Here is a 20,651-nt window from a genome sequence, read left to right as displayed (position 1 = left end):
AGTATCTTAGTTAGATTAGTCTTTCTACCTATAAAAAAAGATTTCTTTTAGCCTATAAGTACTAAACTATAGTTTTAAATATACCTAGGTAAACTTCTTTAAAGCGATAACGTACTTTATAGGCGAGTTGCTCACACACCTGAGTCGCTTACTTTTGCTAAGACCCCACCCTAACAAACTCTATTATAGCCTATAACAACCCGCTCTAGCACTATATAGTATAGTACAGCCTAGAATATTATTTAGATACTACTTCTGCTTCTTGCTTACATGTTTGCGTGTTATGCCTAGTCTAATTACACTATCTGCAGCGCCTTTAGGATAGCTTACCTACTTTAGCTTACACCTACTTCTTTGCCTTTTTTCTATTACTGCGCGCTTTAAACTTCTTTAAAGCTATTAAGTATAAGCTTTTCTAAATTATTAAAGTCTTTTTTACTTTAATCTACTTTATTTTATGTAATTTATGTTATGTAGCAGCTTTATTAGCTACTTAAAGCTTAGTAATTTCTTATTACACTAACACTAGCTTATACATAATTATTGCTGCTCTCTTTAAGACTTTTTTAAACACCTTAACTATAGAAGTTAGTAAACTATTTATATACTTTTAAATTTTTATTTTTATAAGCATTAATTATAACCTAAGTTTTAAAGTATTACTTAGAGTTTACAACTACTAGGGCTTATTATATATAAGTAGTAGTAGTAATAGAGTGCGTAACTTTACATTAAGGCCTATTATAACTTATTATAGGTTAAAAGAAACTAATCTAGCGCTTTAGAACTTTTTTTAGATATTACTAGAAGTAATTATAGCATAATAAGCTGCTTTAAAGCATAGTAAAAACTTTATTTTTATAATATAAGTAATCTAGTTATACATAAGGTTTTTAGCTTAGCGCTTATACACTTTTTTTAAAGAAGTAAAACAACCTACATTAAGTAGCTATAAAAAGTGTAATAAGTAAAAAGGCATATAAATAGTAATAATCTTATTATTTTTATAGTATTACTAGAAATAAAGTAAGTTATAGCTTTTATAGCTATTAATAACTAGTAGACAGTAGCTGCTAATAGTACACTTCTTTATATACGCGTTAAAGTGCTTTAACTAGTCTAAACTAAGCTAATTAGTAGTCTAGCTACACTTAAAGATTATAATAACCTAATTCTAGAGTAAATTTTTCTTTTTATACTAGTTTAAAAAGTAGTTACTACTTTAAAAAATAATAAAAAGCAAAATAGCTTACCTTTTAGCATTAATGCTCTAAATAGCTGTTGTCTACTTCTAGTTGCCTAGCTAGACTACTTTTAGCTATCCTTATCTCTCTAAACCTATAACAACTACTTTAGTAGATATTTAGCCTATTATAAACTTTATCTTATTAAAGTTGTACATGTTGTTATTCTAAATGCTATACTTAGCTTTAATATTCTTTATAAAGTTAAACTAGCCTTAAATTACTATAGAATTTTTATAAAAGGCTCTTTTATAGTTATACTTACACTTAAACTTTACTTTAAGCTTTAAGTAATGCTTAATAAACATATTAAGCTAGTTTATGCTAATATAGCCTATATTATACTTAGCGTGTAAAGAATTAGCTATATTAGCTACAGCTGCTAGCTAGAGGGGAAATCCTTACACATCTAGCTTAAGTATGTGCTAAATAATTACCTGCTTTTTATTATTATCTAGCTTTTATAAGTTAGCTATATAATTAGCTTAAAAAAGTTATCTAGCGCGTTAGTTACTTATTATCTTTTAAAAGACTTTATAGATAGCTGCAGCGCGTTGCTTAAAAAGTGTTGCGTTTTATTTAAAAGCCTAAAGCATAAGCTGCATCTAATATTCTTTTAACATGTCTAAGTAGTATTATTAGAAATACATTAGTGTAAAAAGAGTAGTGTAGTAGGGTCTTAGTAAAAGTAAGCAACTTAGGTGTGTAAGCAACTCGCCTATAACGTGTTTTATCACTCATCCGCCAAAATCAGTCATCCGCCAGCCCCACCAAAACTAGAGCACCTTTCTGACAGATAACTGAACAGCAACTAAATTAAACCTATATAGATATATATACAAAAGATTCCTAATTGCTTCTACATTAAGTCCTGTTATGGCCTTGCACGTGGCATTTTGAGCAGGTTGGTGGTGCTCGGCGATAGCTCTGAGATGCCTGAGCCTGCGCATCTACCTCGACCACCCTATCAGCCTCTGCAGCCAGCCTCTGACCTTCCTAGCCTGTGAGAGTCCCTCCTGTAGCAATATACTGCTGTTGCTGTTGCCTTTTCTGCTCTTAACAATAGTTAGCCTAACACAGCTTAGTGTTCTCCTCTGTAAGAATTATTACTAAGTGCATTACTATTTAACATTTTTTAACAAGCTAAGCTATTGCCTAGCTAGTAGGGCTCTGCAATTAACAACTAAGGCAGTTATAGATAAGTTAAGCCTGCTGCTGCAGCTAAGCAACTGTATAAGGCGTCTCTGCAGTCTAGCGCGTCTCACTGTGAGCTTCTTGCGCTAGTGGAGACAGCGTACAGACAACAGTAAGCAACAACAAGATGTGATTAGGACAGTATAGGACTAAACCTGCAGCTTAAAAGCTGCTCTTAATTGTCTACTTTGTAAACAGTATAGGTCTAATACGCGTATAGATGCTTAGAAAGTCTTGCTTATTAACATAGTAGATATAATTACGCGCTAGCTTAAAAACCTTGCGTTTATACGCTGTCTTAAGCAGGGAGAAGCAGCTAACATCTAGAGGCTGTAGGAGGTAGGAGCTATAAGCTAGCATGCAGAGACTAATAATTTTGTTCTCTGTATAGTATTAGTTAAACTTAGGCGTCGCATAGCTGCTGTGGCTGTCTACTATAAGCAGGCGGTAGGCCCTAGTTGTACGCGACGCAGTCTAATTATTAAAGTGCTTAAGCTAGGACAGACTAAGCTGGTTAGTAGTCCAGCTGTTGTCGCTCACTGTAAGCGTCTAGTCGCTAGGGATATTGCGATACCAGCTAGCCTGGTGCAGCTTGCCTGGTAGGATGATGAGCGGGGGGAGCACCTAGCTAGACGCGTTAATGCACTTAATTATTGTAACCTAGTTATAATTGCCTAGCTAGATAGTAGTTGCTTAACTAACTTTATTAGAGCTTGTAACAACCTTAGACATGCTGCTAGCAATTCCTATTATAAATTCTGTCTTATTAAAGTTATAAGTATCCTTGTCTAGTATCCTATACCTCTAACACGTGTCTTTTATAAGCTTAAACTAGGCTCTAAACTTAACTAGATCCTAATAGAGAGCGCGCTAGAAGTGCAGCTTTCTGTCCTACTTTGTCTTAAGCTCTAGCTAGCTGTTAATAAAGCACGCTACCTAGCATTTGCCTACACGCGGGGGTGGAGGCTGCTGGCTGTAAGCAGCAAGCAGAGTGTCTGCTATTTGTTGCACATTAATAATATGTAGTAGAAAACTGCGCAAGTTAAGGTCTAAGATCTAGCGTATAAGGGACTACTTTTTAACAGGTAATAGCTTTTATTTTCTTGCGTTAGCTGTAGCTTATAGGAGGGCGCCTGTAAGGCAACTGCAAAGCGTTAATTAAGGCGTGTTGTATAGCGCTAAGACGCAATAAACAGATAGATTTTTGTAAGTTTAAAGAACAGAGGCAGCTAATGCTAGTCTGCCCTCTTTTTAACCTAATTAGAGCTGTTGTGGTGGTGGTAGAGGCATGTTAGTTGATAGAGACGCGTTGATTTTGGTGGGGCTGGCGGATGACTGATTTTAGCGGATGAGTGATAAAACACGTTAAAGTACGTTAGTAGCCTACCTTATAGTGTATATGTAAGGCTGAGATGGCGCTTACGTGCGACAGGTATATATACTATTCTGCACCTAAAAATTAACATTAGTTAATTATTTATACCTTTTAGTTGTATTAGCAGAGTAGTGTAAAGCCCTGTTTTTATATAATAATTAACTAATAATAAGAACAGTTATGTGTTTAACCTACACCTTAGACAGCTTAGCTAGTTTTTAGACTAAAACGTAAGGCGGCCTCTTCTAGCGCAACGTTGTAGCTGCTAGAAGGTCTAGTGTATATGGCTTAGCTGGCGTAGGCCACTAAGCGTTGTTATTTATCCCGCGCCTCTAGGCCACAGGTGGTCAGCCTTTAGCCGGTAACTAAGACATGCGCATAGCGCCTCTGAGCTGCAGGTAGGTTATGTGACGCCTGGGACATGCGTCTGCTAAGAAGGGGGATAATGTAAGGCCAAGATGGCGCTTACGTGCAACAGGTATATATACCCGTTGCACGTAAGCACCATCTCGGCCTTACACGTAAGCGCCATCCTAGCCTTACATCCTTACAGTATAATTTAAAAAGAAGGACTTATAAAAAAGACATTATTATTTTATCTAAATTATTTTTAAGTAATAAGTTACTTTTACTACTCTAATAATTAATAACTACATGCGTGGTGTTTAGTTTAGAGGATACTACTAGTAGTGTAAAAAAATATTTTAAAGTAAGAACACTTTACTAAATTAAACTTAATTTAGTTTAAAGATAAAAGAAAAGATAGTAACGTACCTAACAGGTTGGCTAGCCACACAGGTTAGCCAGCTACTTTTGCTAAGCCTTTACTAAAACCACCCTATTCTCTTGCAAAACAGCCTACTTTAGCCTTATATAAAGTAATATAACATAAGATATTATTTAAAGTCTACTTCTACTACTTACTTATATGTATGTAAGTTATGCCTAGTCTAATTACACTGCTTACATTACTTTTAACTTAGCTTACCTTCTTTAGCGTGTACTTATGTCTTTAGCTTCTTCTTATTACTACGCGCTTTAAACTCCTTTAGAGTAGTTAGATAAGCTCTATCCTTAACTATTAAAGTTTTTTTTACTTAAATTTACTTTTTTTTATGTAATTTATGTTATGTAGCAGCCTTATTTACTGCTTAAAGCTTTATAATCTTATAGCTTACTTTATTATGTTAATACTCTAGATAACTATTATCTACTTTTTATTACTTTACTATATTACTTTTAGCTATTTTTGTCTCTCTAAAGCTGTAATAACTACTCTAGTTAATATCTAGCTTATTATAAAGCCTAACTTATTAAAGTTATACCTATCTTTATTCTAGATACTGTACTTAGCTTTTATATTAGCTACTAGGTAAAACTAGCCCTAGATAACCTTTAGATTCTTATAAAGTGCTCTTTTATAATTATACTTATAATTAAACTTTATTATAAACTTAAGGCAGTGCTTAACTTATATACTAGGCTAGTTTAAGCTAACTTAGCCTAGATTACGCTTTACAGGCAAGGAATTAGCTATATTAGCTATAGCTATAAGCCTAAAGAGAAATCTGCGTGTAATAAGCTTAAGTATGTACTTAATAACTACCTTTTTTTTAAGCTTAGTTAGATTTCTTAATTTAGGCTAGCATTCTGCTTATAAAGGCTGTCTAGCGCGTTAATTGCTTAGTGTTGTGTAAAAGACATTATAGATAGCTGTAGCATGTTATAAGAAGAGTTTTAAGTCTTATTTAAAAGCCTAAAGAGCAAGCTATATTTAACGTTCTTTAGAAGATTTAATCTAGTGTTGTTGTTAAGGCATTATGTAGATAGGTAGAGTTTAGTAGGGGCTTAGCAAAAGTGGCCGGCCAACCTGTTAGGTACGTTAATATTTTCTACTATAATTACTAATAAGGACTATTAGTCTATAGAGGGGGGGTAGTGTAATAATTCTTATAAATTGTTTTATCTTAGGTTGCCTAGAACCTATCTAAAGGGACCCTATATTAGCTCTAACCCTGACTTAGCCTAGCCTTGACCCTGACTTAACCTAGCTCTAACTCTGCTCTACCCCCTGCTATTACCTCTATTCCGCTATGTATTTAGTTGCACCTCTCTTCTGTAGCTAGCTTAGTAGTTTTCTAATATTCTTTGTACAAGGCCTATAGGTGTTAATAGGATTCCCAGGTCATTAAGTCCCCACGCACTCCTATATGCCTCTGAGTGGATTCCTACCGCATTCGAACCTATTATCTTACCTGTACCGTTACAATAGATACTATTTAAAAGAAAAATCCTTATGTATTTAACTTAAGTATATGCTTAATAGTTACCTACTTTTTATTATTATCTAGCTTTTATAAGTTAGCTATATAATTAGTTTATAAAAGTTATTTAGTATATTAGTTACTTATTATACATAGCTATAGCATGTTACTTTAAAAGTGTTATATTTTATTTAAAAGCTTAAAGTGTAAGCTATATCTAACATTGTTTTAGCATATCTAAGTAGTGTTATTAGGAATATTTTAGTGTATAAAAAGTAGTTTAGTGTAGTCTTAGCAAAAGTAAGCAACTTAGGTGTGTGAGCAACTCGCCTGTGGTGTACGTTAGTGTAAAATTATGCCTTGTATTTGTTACCCACATGCAGATCCTACTTACTCATGGAATAACACTACTTACACATGTCCTAGCACTACCCACCATTGCCATGACGGTACCTAAGTTGAATGAGCCTTAGTATATTTTCGGACTGCTTTGTTTGGTCTATCCTGCAAGTAAACCATCTAAGATGATCCTGCACACACAAGCATGCTGAATATCCAAACAATGAGCAAAACGGCAGTGAGTGTCATCAACATCATGCATTGAACAAACATTGTAGCCCTAATGCTACAGACTATAATCCCGGAAATAAACTAAAAGCCCCAAGTACGACGTATCTATGTTCACCACATTCACCAACTCTCTTTATATGCCAATCATTCCCAGGCCCTAGCACCCTCCCTATTCTCTCGCATACCTCGAATCCGCCAACATCAACTCAAGTATAGCATCCAACAGCTCTTGCTTAATCCCCATATTCTGTAGCCTCCCAACTCTCGTCCCCAGAGGCTGATCAGCCTTGATTACATTCCAGATCCCGTCTTTCCTGTCATAATCCATACATGAATCATAGAGGATCGGCCAAATCTTCTTCGTCGGATCAAGCACGTCGAGCTGAGGTCCAGAGCCTAGCTCGACGATGCAAGTATGATCGGAGGGAACGCTGCCTAGCGACAAGATCGTGCCGTTATTGACCGAGGTAGTTGTGTACGGAATTGGCTTCGCTTTCTTGGACGATGTCACTACGCAGCGGATCTCGGACCTGTTCTTCAGTGAATGGGCAACTAGTCGGATTTTCCAGTTACGGTTCTTTGGAATTGAGGGATCAGAAGGAGATGTTGGGCCGATCTTGAGGACACCAGTGGATTGCTTGTAGGTGATGGGAGTGTAGCTGAAACGGACGTTGTCGGAGCCAGACTCAATACCACCTTCTTCAATCATGCGGAAGTCGCCATCATCCACGCGGGTGCCCGAGCCATCATCTTCGATCAGGCTGAAGGAACCGTCTGCTCCGACTACGAGGAGAATCTCCAAAGCAGTGGGGTTAGGGGAGCCATTCGCAGGACGCCATGCTGCATCTAGTGGAATGATTGCACCCTCTGCAGCAAGGACAGGATAACCACTCAAGGGTCGGTGCAGCAGAAGCTCACGGTCTCCGTCGTAAACAACGCCAGTGAAGATATCAACGAAGCGTAGAGGAGGAAGCCAAGCGTTCGTGGCACCAAGATGCGTGGTAGTATCACGGGCACTTGTAATAGGTGCCACGATCAATTCGCTTCCGAAGCGGAACTGGTTCGGAACCTTGTACGCCTCACTGACTTCTGGGTAATCCCAGTACATCGGTTGAATGAGAGGCTCGTCATCAGATGCTGATCGTGCATTCATGGTATAAAGGTAGGGGATGAGACGATGCCGTAGGCGGAGGGTGTCCTCCATGACGCCGCAGGCTTCTGGCCTGAATGCCCATGGTTCTCGGGTGTTGAAGATATTATTTGAAGAATGCAGTCGAAGAATTGGCGACCAGCAGCCCAGCTGCACCCATCGCGCGGTAAGTTCATCATCCTTAAAGCCATGCATATGGCCACCAATGTCATGACTCCACCATCCATACCCAATGTTCGATGCAGTTGCAGTGAACTCTGGTTGGAAACTTAACGACGCCCAGGTCATGATGGTGTCGCCAGAGAAGCCAATTTGGTATCGCTGTGATCCTGGACCTCCAAAACGAGAAAGAATTAGAGGTCTCTGTCGCCCTCGGCCAATGTCAAGGAAATGGAAATGATTAAGGACCCAAAGAGGGTCCACACCAGGAATCTTGGAGCTGTTCCCCTGCTGCCAATCCACCCACCAGAAATCGACACCCTCTGCTTCATGCTCGTGATGCACGATGTCAAAATATGCGTCCATAAAATCCTTGTTTGTGCAGTCAAACTCGGCAGCTCTTTTGGTCTTCGGGTCAATACCAAGGTACTTGGCGACCTCCTCGTACTGATCTTCGTAGCCTCGCACGCCATCTGCAGGATGGACATTGAGCGTTATCTTGAGATTGCGATCATGGAGCTCTTCAAGAAAAGCGGGAGGATCCGGGAAGAATTTTCTGTTCCAGCTGTAGCCCGTCCATCCATTGCCGTACCCAGGAGGAAGATCCCACACCCGATGCCAATCCATATCCAGAACCCCAACGTTCATGGGAACGTCGTCATTATCGAAATGGTCCATAAGATCCAAGTACTCTTCCCTTGTGAATGGGTGATATCGGCTCCACCAATTTCCAAGCGCATATCGAGGCAACAGAGGCTGACTTCCAGACACAGCATAGTATGCCCTCATGGCCTCGCGGTAGTCGTGTCCGTAAAGGAAAATGTACCCATCGCTCCGGTTGCCGGTCTTCCGAGGTCCTATCCAGCCATCGCTCTCAAACATCATAGTCTTGCTGTCATCAAGGACCGCGAAACCCTCGCGCGAAAGCACCCCGGGGTCCACATTTGTTCTTCCATCGACCGTGTCCAATGTGCGGGTAGTGCCCCCTAAATTAGACACCTTTTGACCATACGTCCACTTAGCCGTCACTGGACCCTTCAATTGTATAGAAAAGCCATCGGAGCTAAATCTCTTCTTGTTATAAAATACGTGAAAGCGCTTCGTGACGATCTCGATGATGTTGCCACGGTCCCACACGTAAAAGTCTGGAACAGTCAATTTACGACATATGGCGAAGGTGGAAGCTCGGTCTTCGAACCGGCCGTCTTCAGCCCACTCGAATCGGAGCAGGCCATCGGTGAGGACGGTGAAGCGGTACGTCTCGCCCGTCACAATGGCCTTGGGATGAGCCACGGGGTTGGTGTGGAAGTCGTAGCGCGCGGGTCGAGGCATGTTTTCTGTGCTGGGTTTCACTTGAGACCTCGACGGTGTGACCGGAGAGGATGATGAAGCCGGGGAGGGCTGTGGGAGACGGAATGGTGGATCATTGTAAATAGAGGGACGTTGGCCCTCCACCAAGTGTCCATGCTTCGGAACGGGTGCTCGTGACCTCGGTCAGACGACTCCAACACTCCTTCACGCATTGGCATCCGCCCCCGAAACACACAAAACACGAAGCTGACCTGCGGGAATGATGTGACTCTTTTCGGATGGTGCTGCAGAGGCGGGAAAGAGGCGTGTTAACGCAGCCTGTGTAATTCGTTGCCAGGAGGCCATCCCCGCAATGGCTTGTAGCAACCTCAGCACATCACCACTAACCCTTATATGCGTCGTTAGGATGCACGAAGAGGTGAGTGACAATAGCACGCTTCTATATCTTCGTGCTTAGATGCCTCTCCAGTGCTGTGTACCTACCCTTCACATGCGACCTACCCCATTCCTAACCTCCTCAACTCACCGGCCCATGGGCATCAAAATTATCGAACAGCTGAGATATTGAAGTACGCCTGTGTCTGCTACCGCGCATATCTCCATTTAAGCGCAATGACGACTTCATGTGTCGTGGCAATGTCCGCCTTCTCTCAAACACCCGGCACTACGGGGGACTGATAGCAAGGTGCCGGTCCACATCAACCCCGGGGTGATGTCTATGCATCATCTCCCCCAACCTCCCATGAGGCTCTCGGTACGTCAAGTGGACTATCACTCTCTCTGAGCGTGCCGCTCGTGCATCCCACGCCATCCTCAGCTCATCCTCTACGTCTTCACTCGACATGCACAGTAGTGCGCTCCATATTGAAGTCACTGATAACTTTAACCACTACTTCAGCCACCAACTCGTCGAGATCCATGCTAAATTACCATCTCTGCGACTCACTGAACGGCGCGTGTGGCAAGTTGGTATAAGTTTGTGTAGGATGAGGGAATGAGGGGGTGTTATTGCAGAGGGAGAGAGAGTTAGTGGAGGCGGGGTGGAGGGATAGTGTTTGGGGGCTTATGTTTAATGCGACAGAGGTGGCAGCTGTACACATCTCATCATTATGGTTGGTATCGCATGTAAACGAGACAAAGGTTTCATAACACCCCGCTGGTATACCGACGCAAGATTAAATCGAGAAAGCAACGCCTGAAAGCAAACCCCAGTAAGCAGATGCTATATCATCAACCCAAACGTTACTCAAAAGGCCCGAAATCGTCAAATCGTCTTATCTCATTCCTATTCCTAGTCAAGGAGTCTCTTCAATTTCGCCTCAAGCCTTTCTAAAGTCGACTTCTTAGGTAAGGCCTTCGGTACATCATGGAGACCATCATCATCCCTCAGACCATCCTGTCGCAATCTCTACGGTAGTGCAGCGAGGAAATTGGGATGAACCGTATCTTTCCCTTCCTTCTTCTGTAAGTCTTCCGAGATGAGCGCAGCAATAAGCGCATGTGCCTGTGGCCGCAAATGGAAGACGCGTTTCCAAGAATCCGGTAACATCCAGCTAATTGTATCGCCAATGATCCCCTCCTCCCTAACCATCGTCTTTGACTTGTTAACGAAGCCTTTGTCGGGATCGAATTGCCAATCTGGATGTTCTTGCAACGTCTTGTTGATGCGCTCCGCAATGTCCCCTTCGAAAGATCCTTTAGGAACATCGTCGCCCGTTCGTCCCATCTCCGTGCTATTCTCGCCTGAGTCGATCGTGTTCCATTCGTAGAAATCCAAGCCCCAGCGGTTTGGAGCAGGTTCCTGAACACCGACTTCACAATATCTGCCTCGGCCCTCCGCGATGTGCTTGTCATAGTCGATAAACCGGAAATTAGGGCCCATGGCTTCTGTGGCTTCGCGTAGTACAAGGTTGACGGATTGCACCAGCTTGTTCAACGAGATGCGGCGTTCGAGTGTCAGAAATTGCTTCGTTTGGCCAGACTCAACGCCATCCCACACAGCCCAAGTCACACTATCACACAGTTCATCGGCTATGCCGAAGAAAGTTGCGTATCCAGTGACATATACGATCCCGTGCTTGTTCATCTTAGGCTTGACAGCCTCGTAGAGCAGGGTGACGTTGCGATGGAGTTGGGTTTCATTGTGAATATTTTGCCGCGCTTCTTCCATAGCGAGTTCGCAGTCGTCTTCCCCAGCCATGAAGAACTGGTATATGCAGTTGTTCAGTATCACCGTGAGCCCGACATCATTTCCGCCCGCGGAGATGGTGAGAAGGTCGAGATTGTCATGGAGAGCGGGGATTTGTTTCTCGATGACATCCGTACTTGCAGCTCCAGTGCAGGCAAGGAACTGGTGGTTTCGCTTTGGATCGTCTCCCAGGAAAGAGGCGTGGAGGATGTTGGGGTAAGAGTTGTTGTATCTGGAGCACGACCAATCTATTCGGCTGCCTGAGCCTAGCCCTGCGGCGTACGAGTCACCTATTGACGCGTACCTGCGGATCCAAGGATATTTAGCATCGGGAATCTTGAGCGGAACCTGTTCAGTAGAAACGAGAGAGAATAGAGAGGCAGGTATTGCTAAGAGTTGTTGCGATAGGAGCATGTTTGCACAGATGGTAGAACCAGGATGGACTACAAAGGAATACCCAGACGGCTATCAAACAGTGCAGGAACGCATTAGAGGAATAAAGGCTCCAAAAGAAGAGTTAGTACTAAGGATAGAAGTATGTAGAGTCCTGCTGTTTATCTTTGGTAGAGCATCCTGCAGATCACGGGCCTTGGCGACTACCAGGCAGAGTCGATGTTGCGAGTGAAGGACGCACGCGGGGTTGGCGTGGAAAGTGAATGGCTGAGTTTCGGAGGCGCAGAATGCCGGCGCTTCAGCTATTGACCACTAGTTAAGCTATTTACGTCTTGGCATCAGAGACAGCTCCATCGGTGTCTACAAGTGACGCGAGGAGATGCACCGGCTGCGAGGCGTCTGGTGAAAGAAATACAAAGTCTGTAAAAAAGTTGGGGCTTGTACCCAGCGAATAATTAATGTCTATATGGCACATTTGCCTTTTACTACACATGGACCATTAGGAGTTGAAAATCCGACTATAGAGCTTCTCATGTCTTCCAACCCAGAGGTCCATGACTGGAACGCTCTGTCCTGCATCTTCGATATTCCGATCCCAACCCTCTTCCACCAATCCTCTAATCCTCGATTTAAGCTCTGTACTAGCCAACACAGCTTGTGCCTGATATGGCCCTAGGACACTGGCGCGAACTGCGGCACTGATAACAGTTCGCGCATGCGAAAAGAGGAACAGGTATGCAGCGTCGTTGAGTGGGACAGACAGGATGTTAGAGACAAGACCCCAGAGTGGAGCAAGATGCACATTAAGGTGGCTTGAGGTGCGAAGGGTGGTCGAAAAGGACGTTATGGCGTCGACTGCGGTCTGCTGTCGATTATCTGTTCCATTATGTATACTAGCCGCAGTCGTCGTGCTGCTATGCTGTGCCTTGAAGCTCCGGTCCCAAACCGTGAGCAGCGCTCGTCCTTGTGCTACGCTTGCCCGCCTTGCGACCGTACACGGTGTGCTCGCATCGAAGTCATTGTCCAATGCCTCTACGTCTTCAGGGTGCCGATACCCAGCTAGAACGTAAGGCAAGGCAGTGGAGGCAAGGGTGCAGAGCGATAGTCGCAGGAAAGTGTGGAAGGACGAAAGCTGAGAGGCAGAGGGCGGTGATGGCTTGTGGTGGGCGAGGTAAGATTCTAGGCCACTGCTAAAGGCAAACGACCCTAATGGGAGGGCTGAGTCTGATAAGAGGAATAGGGCATGGAGGGCTGCAGTCGTGTTAGAGTAGTCTAGGGCTGCTGGTCAAGGTAATCTGCTGACCTGCATCGTTCGCCGGTGTTGAGCTTGCTACGACCGATTTGCTGTAGTTCAGTCGCGCTTTGGCATCTTGGAGACGCCTCTCGAGATCGAATATCTCATCTTCCAGAGATTTTTGGTCGCCGTTGGTGGTAATCATTAGTTGCGGTGGAAAAGCATGAGCTTGGGTGAACAGGTGGGGCGCTTGGCGTGTATTTTGGTCGAAGCCGTGCCGAGTAGCTCTCCTACGATTCATCATCACTTGGGCACTGAAGGTTAAGTGTTCATCATACTGGCATTTCGCTCGCTAATGGGTTCATTTAAGTATTGTTACAGTGGTCGAGTTGTTATCATAGCCCAAACTCCAAAGCAGCCCAATTACTTCGCCCATCCGATGCAAACTAACCCCAAATCATAGCAGGACTGCTGGATCCAAGAGTCGTATCGAGAGACTCCTTCGGTCTGGATCCGGGTATTGACGAAGAGATGAAAGCGACTAAGAAACCCAACCAAGGCTAAGAACCCTCCGTCTTGCCCTTATCTTTCGGGTCTTCTTTCGGAATATCAGCAAACATGGCTGTGCCCATTGCGGATGCAGCCTCGAAGTTCTTCGAGCTAGTCTTCTTGAAGAGCGTCTGCGGCTTCGACCTAAGCTCTCTGTTAGTAGTTTCACTCGTCGTCGACAATTTGGGCGCAATACTTCTTCATGACGTGCTTGTTGCGGAATGCATTGAGCTTCTGGGTCGCCGGAGACATGATCTCGTCAGACGGAGAGATGTAGTTCTGCTGGTTCCTTTGCATGTTGTCAGAACTCGCACTTTTCACATTTGCGTGAGTGACACTCACTGCCCGCTCTTCAGACGCGACTCCAGAACCTGCCGGTGATACTCCATGCTCCTCGGCTTCTGCTTCTCTGGCGACGGCGTCGACTTCGGCTGAGCGTTGGTGTCGCGACTGGCAAGCATGTTCGTAGCCATTGTTTTAGCGCTATGTCCTTGGATCGTGGAATTACAGAAGAGTGAGTGAGAGTTGATGTGGTGTATATAATTTACGATAGAGTCTGGGAGCGCTTTTAATGCGTGGTAGTCGTGGCGATGAGGCTCAAGAATGGACTTTACTTCATTGTTTATTCCAGGGTAGGCCTAGCGTTGCCTAGCAACCCGTGTACCTCTCTCGACAGAGCAGGGGCAACCACATTACTCTCCACATCCAAGTAGTACTCTTCAATCCTTCCCTGCAACACCCACTTTTCTCATCCGCAAATTTAAAACAACGCCAGCATTGGTCGTTTTCTTAGCTTATCGACAAGCGAATGATGAAGTCATGACGGAGGTGGCGTCTGAGGCATCATGATTGCTCTCACAACTCTTCATACTCTTCAAGAACAGGGAGGATGGTTGAAAACCATGGCTGGGATGGATAGGGCAGCAAGGGAGGCCCCTGGGAAGCTTCTCTGCATCATAATAGCTTGTGGACTATAGCGAGTGTGCATTGCGAAGGAATTGGATTAGGTTAACGTACCAGCTCAAGATCGACTCTTCCATCCGCCAAGCCCTCTCCGCCTTGCAAAGGGCTGATCACCTGCCTTATGGAGCCTTCCGAGTGCTTTATTGCCAGAAACCTGCCTTGTGCATTGCCAATCCACACCTCTCTCATCCAGGAGAATACTCGTAACCAAGGTATCGAAGATAAGGACTAGCATTATTAGAGGAAGGATGGCTAGGTGCCGCGCCCCTGTACTTCTAGCTAGTGTTAAAGCCTAGAAAAGAGGATGTCGAGCGTCTAACATACCCTCTTGGCAGCCTTGGATATCCACCCAGACCAGTTTCTGGAGGAATAGAATTGTCAAATCCTCAACCCATCATAATCTCCCTTCCCGGACTTGCAAACGATTTGAAAGTTATAAACGGAGTTCACTTCGCCGAGCCGTAAGGCACCAATTAACCTTTGTTGTTTGCAGTAGTCACGCATGGCTCACACGATAGTCATATGATGCCAATACTTACCCCTTTTCTTGCATATATATAGACCCTTAGGTACACTCCTTTAGCAATCAATTCAGTTCCTCATCTCTGTGCTCCCAAAAGCTCCACATTTGTCCTGCCCATGGTCCCCCATATTCAAGTTGCGAGTCAAGGAAGGAACTTTCACACAACTTGCTAACGAAAATGAAAACAAGAGTCACTCTTCAACAAGAAAGGCTCATGTTGCAAAACAGAAGACATCCTTGGATTTGACCTGCTGCCGAGAACTGGTCTGTAAGCCTTGGCAGCGTATTGCCAACACCAAAGCCTCGACCGTCTGTATCCTTCTCCGATCATGAATTATCGCATCACCGAACTACATGGCTCGATATTTGCTTACTCCTTTCTAATCAATCGTCCCTTTCAACCATGCAATCAACTTTGCCCGTTATAGATCAACACGGGAAAAGGGCTCAGTCTCGAAAGTATCGTACGATGCTCACATCTACATAATTACCGAGAGCTGGCGACATTCTTCAGCGATTAATCATTACAATGGAGAATGAGATCTAGCCTCTTTCCAATCTGGATTCGATCAGATTGGGTGTGCAAGGATGATATATGAAAGAGTCCTTCACACCAGATATAAATCACTTCTGAGTTTCCTCCAATGTCCGGATTCTACCTACACCATCGGCCATAGGATTCACCCCAATCTTCTCCCACGAAAGGAAATCCTTTGTCAACTGTAGGTTCTCACAACCTTACGGAAGTCGATAGCCTCGAAATCGTAGTCATCGTGAACGACGAGCTCGACATCATCTCCCACTCCCCCAACCCCACGGTCGAAACCACGGGCTCGTTTATGGGCATCCCATTAACCTCGTTGCAAAATCCGAAGGTCCATGGTGGTGCTACAAAGCAAATGCGAATGGACAGCATCTGCTGCGGTGCACATGGATTATTCCTCATGATCGTGAGTTCTAGTATAACACTCCTGAAATGAGATGCTTAGTTACAACCAGACCGTACCGAGTGGTGATGCAAAAAACGTTTTACTATTCGACGCAAGGATAGAAGCGGGAGTGTTCGAGAAGAATGTGAAACGACTACTCACTGATCTTGGGGCCGTCGAGCACATTCACCTCTCACACTATCATCGTGATCATTCGGGTGTGCCCTACTGCAATGCACCTATACCCTTCTCAATTTTTAAAACGCTAAACCCAGACTCAGGAGGCCTCTTCAAAGCAATCCGTATGATCAACAACGCCAATCCATCGCGTGAGAAAGCCATTATTGATGTTCATCCCAACCGACCCGATTTCCGCGGAAATGATGCAGGGTTCCCGATAATTTTAGAACCTGATCCTTCTTCCGACGAGATCGAGCTCGCGGGTGGAATTCTCAATAAAAGCTGCGACGCACACATGGTTATGAACAATACGCTCTTCATTTCAGGGGAAATCCCACGTGTCACACATTACGAAAATGGTATTCCCGGGGGCATTCGGCTCGACCCTATTATCGGCAAGTGGCTCAAAGATGAAGATATCATGGAGGAGCGATTCGTGATGGTGAATCTTAAAAATCCTTGCAGTCCACCCTTTTCAATTTCCACTCTAGCTCACACATACATCTAGACAAAGGCCTCGTTCTCCTCACGGGCTGAAGTCACGCCGGTGTTATCAACGCTTCCGTCCACGCAACTGAGCTCGTCCTGGGGGTTCCGCTGTACGCAGTTATTGGTGGGTATCAACTTGCTGATGCTGATTCTGAGAAGATTGAGAAAACTGTTCGTAATTTTTGAGACCTAAATGCCAGGATTCCCATGCCGGGGCATTGCTCAGGCTGGCGCTTAAGAATGAGTGGGAGAAGGTTGCACCCGGGACTATGGTGCCTTTGTTTGCACCCTCTGATCTTTCACGAACGCTGTACGAATTCAACAGTTTTAAGATAATATTCATCAATCTTTTGCTTTAATTTGGTCTCAGGCTAAATGAGATGTTTCCAACTGCAGAATCCAGCCTTAGGTAGCCTGCCGGTGATAACAGACTTGGCCAATCCAACGCGCCTTTTCGGCAGCTGAACACTTCACCAGCTGAGCTTCCAGCTTCCCCACCACAAGAACCGGTAAGAATCTATGGGGTCCGTAGTTTTATATTCAGATCTCGGACTTCCACTAACATGGCGATTTTTAGCTTTCGAGAGAAAAGGATGTCGCCGAATACGCTTAGCCCATATTCTTACACCCAACTCCCGGGTCATAAACATATTCGTCTAGTCGAGATATATCACAGTAAATGGCTGAACTCGGATGAGATCTCAGTTTCGATCACGGCGACACCATTGAATACAGCCCCGGCATTTGACGCTCTGTCCTACACTTGGGGGAACCCCACCGCGCAAACCACCCGTACCAAAAATGTAGAGGGGTACTTTGACTTCACAAAATTATAATTCTCACACATATCGAGTTTCATAAGAATTATATATAAATTATATCATGCAGCTATTTGTCAACATTAGGAGCCCTTGAATTCTTCAAAATACCTTTACGCTGTCGCCTTCTGGTCTAATTCGCCCAGAGCCTTCTTTTGTAGCGAAACATTGTCCCTTTACTATATCGCTACCACTAAGCTCCATCTTCTCCATAATACGTATAAGAGGTGTTATCTAAGCCAAAGATTCACACGAAGTTGCTTACAGATTGTTATTAGCTGTGTGTCGATGTTCGCGCGCAAATCTATGCGGAGTCCCTATCCCTGTCGGTACCTCCAATCTAAGCCCTCCAATCAGGGCGATCACAGATCCGAGATGACTTCGCACACCAATACGCTGTATTTTAACTTAGATAATACGTGGCTGCATGAAGCTTGTAGCAAGCCTTATCGATAACGCGGCTAGCCCTAAAATAGCCCACCTCAATGCTGCAGCCTTCAGCCGCAGCAGCCTTCTCAGCCTCGCCGCACTCAAGATGAACGACGACATCTCTGACCCCCACGGAACGGTCTCGCCGCCTTGCGAACTTACGCAGAAGCATCTACAAAATCACAACGTCCACTGCAGCCCCGACCGCGCGCCGCATCATGGATGGCCTTTCCGGGGCGGCAAGCGTGATAGCCGTCGTCGACATATCCGCCAAAGTCGCGTCGATCTGCTTCCAGTACTCAGTCGGTGTCAAGGACGCAAAGAGGGACATCGGACGCCTCCAACAAAAGGTGACGGATATCAAGAATGTTCTTGAGAAGCTTCGACAGCTTTTAGACCAGCAGGATGAGTCGCAGCTCTCCACAACACGTACCTTAGCGCAAGCCAAGCAGTCGCCTACTGCCTCCTTACCAGGCTCGCTTCAAAGATGTTTTCAGGAGCTGACGGAACTCGAGGCTACCCTGCAAGCCAAACTCGAGCCCAGCGGACGCCGAAAAGCGCTGCGTCAATTCGGCTTCCGAGCCTTGAGATGGCCATTGACGAGCAAGGAGGTGGAGAAGACGGTTCAGAATCTTGAGAAGTATGGGCACACTTTTAGCCTTGCGCTTCAAGTTGATCAGATGTGGGTTCCTTTCACTTCATTCTACCGCGAAGGTAGCTAACCATTTCTCCTAGGGGTCTAATCCACGACTCTGACAAGAAGCTAGATCAGGTGAATCAAAAGCTGGACTTAACCAAGCTACCTACCGCTAATGGAGCATCCTACAACTCCTACACGAAAGACAAGAACACACAATGCCTACCAAACACCCGCATCGAGCTGCTAGACGAGATCACAATATGGGCGAACAACAAGGATGGCAAATCTATATTCTGGCTGAGCGGCATGGCTGGGACAGGGAAGTCTACAATAGCGCGGACGGTTGCTCAGTTGTTCGCCGACCGCAAACAACTAGGAGCGAGCTTCTTCTTTAAGAAAGGTGAAGGCGAGCGCGCCAACGCCTCACGCTTCTTCACCACAATCGCTACCGACCTATTAGCCTACGAGCCAGGCGTGGTACCCGGGATAAGGAAGGTGCTCGACGAGGACCCGAAAATTGCGGATAAGACTCTAAAAGTCCAGTTCGAGAAGCTGATCCTACAGCCACTCTTAGAAATAAAGCAGACTCAGTCGCCAGTCTTGGCTCGTGTTGTCGTGATAGATGCGCTGGATGAATGTGAGCGAGAAGCAGACACTCTAGCGATCCTTCAGCTGCTTGCTCGGACGAAAGACATCCATCCGGTGCCTTTACGGATCGTGGTGACTAGCCGGCCAGAGCTCCACATTCGCCTTGGTTTCAGGGAGATGCCAAACGGCACATACCAAGACCTAGTACTCCACGAAGTACCAAGGCGCACGATTGAACGCGACATACGCCTCTTCCTGGTGCATGAGCTCGATACAATACGAAAGAAGCACATGCTGTCTACAGACTGGCCAGCGCCACACCAGATTCAAGGTTTAGTGGAGCTAGCTGTTCCGCTATTTATCTACGCTGCTACTGTATGTCGATATGTAGGCGCAGACTCAAGTGATCCTGAAGAGTACTTAATTAATGTCTTACAACATCCAAAGTTCGTCTTTTCACCACTCGATCAACTATATACTCTAGTATTAAACCAATTGCTTGTGGGGAAAGAGGAATGGGACAAAGAACCATGGCTTCGGGTGTTTTGTGAAGTCGTAGGGAGCATAGTCATCTTAGAGAGCCCTCTCTCTATTAGATCTCTCGCACACCTTCTTCAAGTACGACAGACGAAAGTGCAACATCAGCTAAAAGGCTTGCACTCAGTTCTTAGTGTTCCTGAGAGCAAAGATGCTCCTATTAGGCTGCTGCATTTGTCCTTTCGCGAGTTCCTTGTTGACCCTCGAAAACAGGGACAGAGCCCGTTCTGGGTGGATGAAAGAGCAAGACACGAGAGGTTAGCGTCTTATTGCCTTCAACTCATGTCTAGTACAAACGGCCTACGACAGAACATATGCGACTTACAGCCTGGGACTTTAAGAAGCGAGGTTGATGAAGGAAGGATTACAAGCCATCTGTCGCCTGAATTGCAGTACGCTTGCCATTACTGGGTGTATCACCTAAAGCAGAGTCAGCGCCATATTAACAACCAGGACTCTACAGATACGTTTGTCCGGAAACACTTCCTTCACTGGCTTGAAGCAATGAGTCTAGTCGGGGATACAAATCAATGTGCTTACTTACTAGAAATACTTTGTACGCTGGTTAATGTAGGGGTTTTATTACTATGCTATACTGTATTACTAACACGCGATATAGTCATCGAATAGTGCTCTCTCTCAGTTCCTCCAAGACGCTCAACGATTCACGCTTCAATTCCAACATATATCCCAACATGCTCCTCTACAAATATATTCCTCAGCTCTTATCTTTGCCCCTGAGGCGAGTATAATACAGAAAGCTTTCATAGACGAAATGTCAGAGTGGGTTAAGGTACTCTCAAAGAGGGAATACGACTGGGATGCTTGCCGCAGCGTGCTCGAGGGCCATACCAACTGCGTCAACGCCGTCGCCTTCTCGCCCGACGGCCAGCTGGTCGCGTCGGCCTCTTTGGACAACACAGT

The 20,651-nt window shown here is 44.8% G+C and overlaps 8 protein-coding genes across 8 annotated transcripts in view; 4 read left to right on the top strand and 4 right to left on the bottom strand.

Annotated features, from left to right (window-relative positions):
• Positions 1 to 2,120: 2,120 nt before the first annotated feature.
• On the top strand, positions 2,121 to 3,041 carry BDR25DRAFT_351611 (uncharacterized protein; the record flags this gene model as incomplete). Its single annotated transcript, XM_033694881.1, has 3 exons — positions 2,121 to 2,132; positions 2,177 to 2,247; positions 2,960 to 3,041. The coding sequence occupies 3 exons, from the start codon at positions 2,121 to 2,123 to the stop codon at positions 3,039 to 3,041; spliced, it is 165 nt and encodes a 54-aa protein (XP_033550916.1).
• Positions 3,042 to 6,662: 3,621 nt separating this feature from the next.
• BDR25DRAFT_301574 (alpha-xylosidase) lies at positions 6,663 to 9,372 on the bottom strand. The gene has a single exon (XM_033689610.1). The coding sequence runs from the start codon at positions 9,286 to 9,288 to the stop codon at positions 6,817 to 6,819; it is 2,472 nt and encodes an 823-aa protein (XP_033550915.1). The 5' UTR covers positions 9,289 to 9,372; the 3' UTR covers positions 6,663 to 6,816.
• Positions 9,373 to 10,421: 1,049 nt separating this feature from the next.
• Positions 10,422 to 12,083, bottom strand: BDR25DRAFT_301573 (SGNH hydrolase). Its single transcript, XM_033689609.1, has one exon. The coding sequence runs from the start codon at positions 11,867 to 11,869 to the stop codon at positions 10,676 to 10,678; it is 1,194 nt and encodes a 397-aa protein (XP_033550914.1). The 5' UTR covers positions 11,870 to 12,083; the 3' UTR covers positions 10,422 to 10,675.
• A 202-nt stretch (positions 12,084 to 12,285) lies between these two features.
• On the bottom strand, positions 12,286 to 13,297 carry BDR25DRAFT_332274 (uncharacterized protein). Its single transcript, XM_033692734.1, has 2 exons — positions 13,152 to 13,297; positions 12,286 to 13,099 (listed from the first exon to the last, which is right to left on the bottom strand). Exons 1-2 carry the CDS (start codon positions 13,285 to 13,287, stop codon positions 12,348 to 12,350), a joined length of 888 nt encoding a protein of 295 aa, XP_033550913.1. The 5' UTR covers positions 13,288 to 13,297; the 3' UTR covers positions 12,286 to 12,347.
• A 133-nt stretch (positions 13,298 to 13,430) lies between these two features.
• Positions 13,431 to 14,208, bottom strand: BDR25DRAFT_301571 (uncharacterized protein). The gene is made up of 3 exons (XM_033689608.1): positions 13,974 to 14,208; positions 13,828 to 13,920; positions 13,431 to 13,775 (listed from the first exon to the last, which is right to left on the bottom strand). The coding sequence occupies exons 1-3, from the start codon at positions 14,102 to 14,104 to the stop codon at positions 13,643 to 13,645; spliced, it is 357 nt and encodes a 118-aa protein (XP_033550912.1). The 5' UTR covers positions 14,105 to 14,208; the 3' UTR covers positions 13,431 to 13,642.
• On the top strand, positions 14,203 to 15,059 carry BDR25DRAFT_351606 (uncharacterized protein; the record flags this gene model as incomplete). Its single annotated transcript, XM_033694880.1, has 6 exons — positions 14,203 to 14,263; positions 14,308 to 14,459; positions 14,551 to 14,597; positions 14,627 to 14,755; positions 14,788 to 14,806; positions 14,874 to 15,059. The coding sequence occupies 6 exons, from the start codon at positions 14,203 to 14,205 to the stop codon at positions 15,057 to 15,059; spliced, it is 594 nt and encodes a 197-aa protein (XP_033550911.1).
• Positions 15,060 to 15,520: 461 nt separating this feature from the next.
• Positions 15,521 to 16,901, top strand: BDR25DRAFT_385522 (uncharacterized protein; the record flags this gene model as incomplete). Its single annotated transcript, XM_033697942.1, has 5 exons — positions 15,521 to 15,581; positions 15,865 to 16,067; positions 16,117 to 16,264; positions 16,328 to 16,668; positions 16,806 to 16,901. 5 exons carry the CDS (start codon positions 15,521 to 15,523, stop codon positions 16,899 to 16,901), a joined length of 849 nt encoding a protein of 282 aa, XP_033550910.1.
• A 1,126-nt stretch (positions 16,902 to 18,027) lies between these two features.
• The window catches only part of BDR25DRAFT_118743 (uncharacterized protein), a 4,597-nt gene continuing 1,973 nt past the window's right edge, over positions 18,028 to 20,651 (top strand). Inside the window, exons 1-3 of the mRNA XM_033683673.1 lie at positions 18,028 to 18,644; positions 18,698 to 20,297; positions 20,347 to 20,638. Of these exons, the coding sequence (XP_033550909.1) occupies positions 18,181 to 18,644; positions 18,698 to 20,297; positions 20,347 to 20,638 (2,356 nt within the window). The 5' untranslated portion in view covers positions 18,028 to 18,180. The remainder of the gene's footprint in view (positions 18,645 to 18,697; positions 20,298 to 20,346; positions 20,639 to 20,651) is intronic.

Source organism: Lindgomyces ingoldianus, assembly GCF_010093535.1.
Source record: "Lindgomyces ingoldianus strain ATCC 200398 unplaced genomic scaffold BDR25scaffold_7, whole genome shotgun sequence".
In the NCBI taxonomy this organism is placed as follows: domain Eukaryota; kingdom Fungi; phylum Ascomycota; class Dothideomycetes; order Pleosporales; family Lindgomycetaceae; genus Lindgomyces; species Lindgomyces ingoldianus.
This window is presented reverse-complemented; position numbering and strand designations above follow the sequence as displayed.

Bases quoted from the DNA above. Each gene is read 5' to 3' on its own strand.
- BDR25DRAFT_301574 (XM_033689610.1), bottom strand. From the start codon at position 9,288: ATGCCTCGACCCGCGCGCTACGACTTCCACACCAACCCCGTGGCTCAT.
- BDR25DRAFT_301573 (XM_033689609.1), bottom strand. From the start codon at position 11,869: ATGCTCCTATCGCAACAACTCTTAGCAATACCTGCCTCTCTATTCTCT.
- BDR25DRAFT_332274 (XM_033692734.1), bottom strand. From the start codon at position 13,287: ATGATTACCACCAACGGCGACCAAAAATCTCTGGAAGATGAGATATTC. The intron at 13,100-13,151 runs GTCAGCAGATTA...ACACGACTGCAG, and splicing joins AACACCGGCGAACGATGCAG to CCCTCCATGCCCTATTCCTC.
- BDR25DRAFT_301571 (XM_033689608.1), bottom strand. From the start codon at position 14,104: ATGGCTACGAACATGCTTGCCAGTCGCGACACCAACGCTCAGCCGAAG. The intron at 13,921-13,973 runs GTGAGTGTCACT...CAACATGCAAAG, and splicing joins TCGCGTCTGAAGAGCGGGCA to GAACCAGCAGAACTACATCT. The intron at 13,776-13,827 runs GTATTGCGCCCA...CAGAGAGCTTAG, and splicing joins AACAAGCACGTCATGAAGAA to GTCGAAGCCGCAGACGCTCT.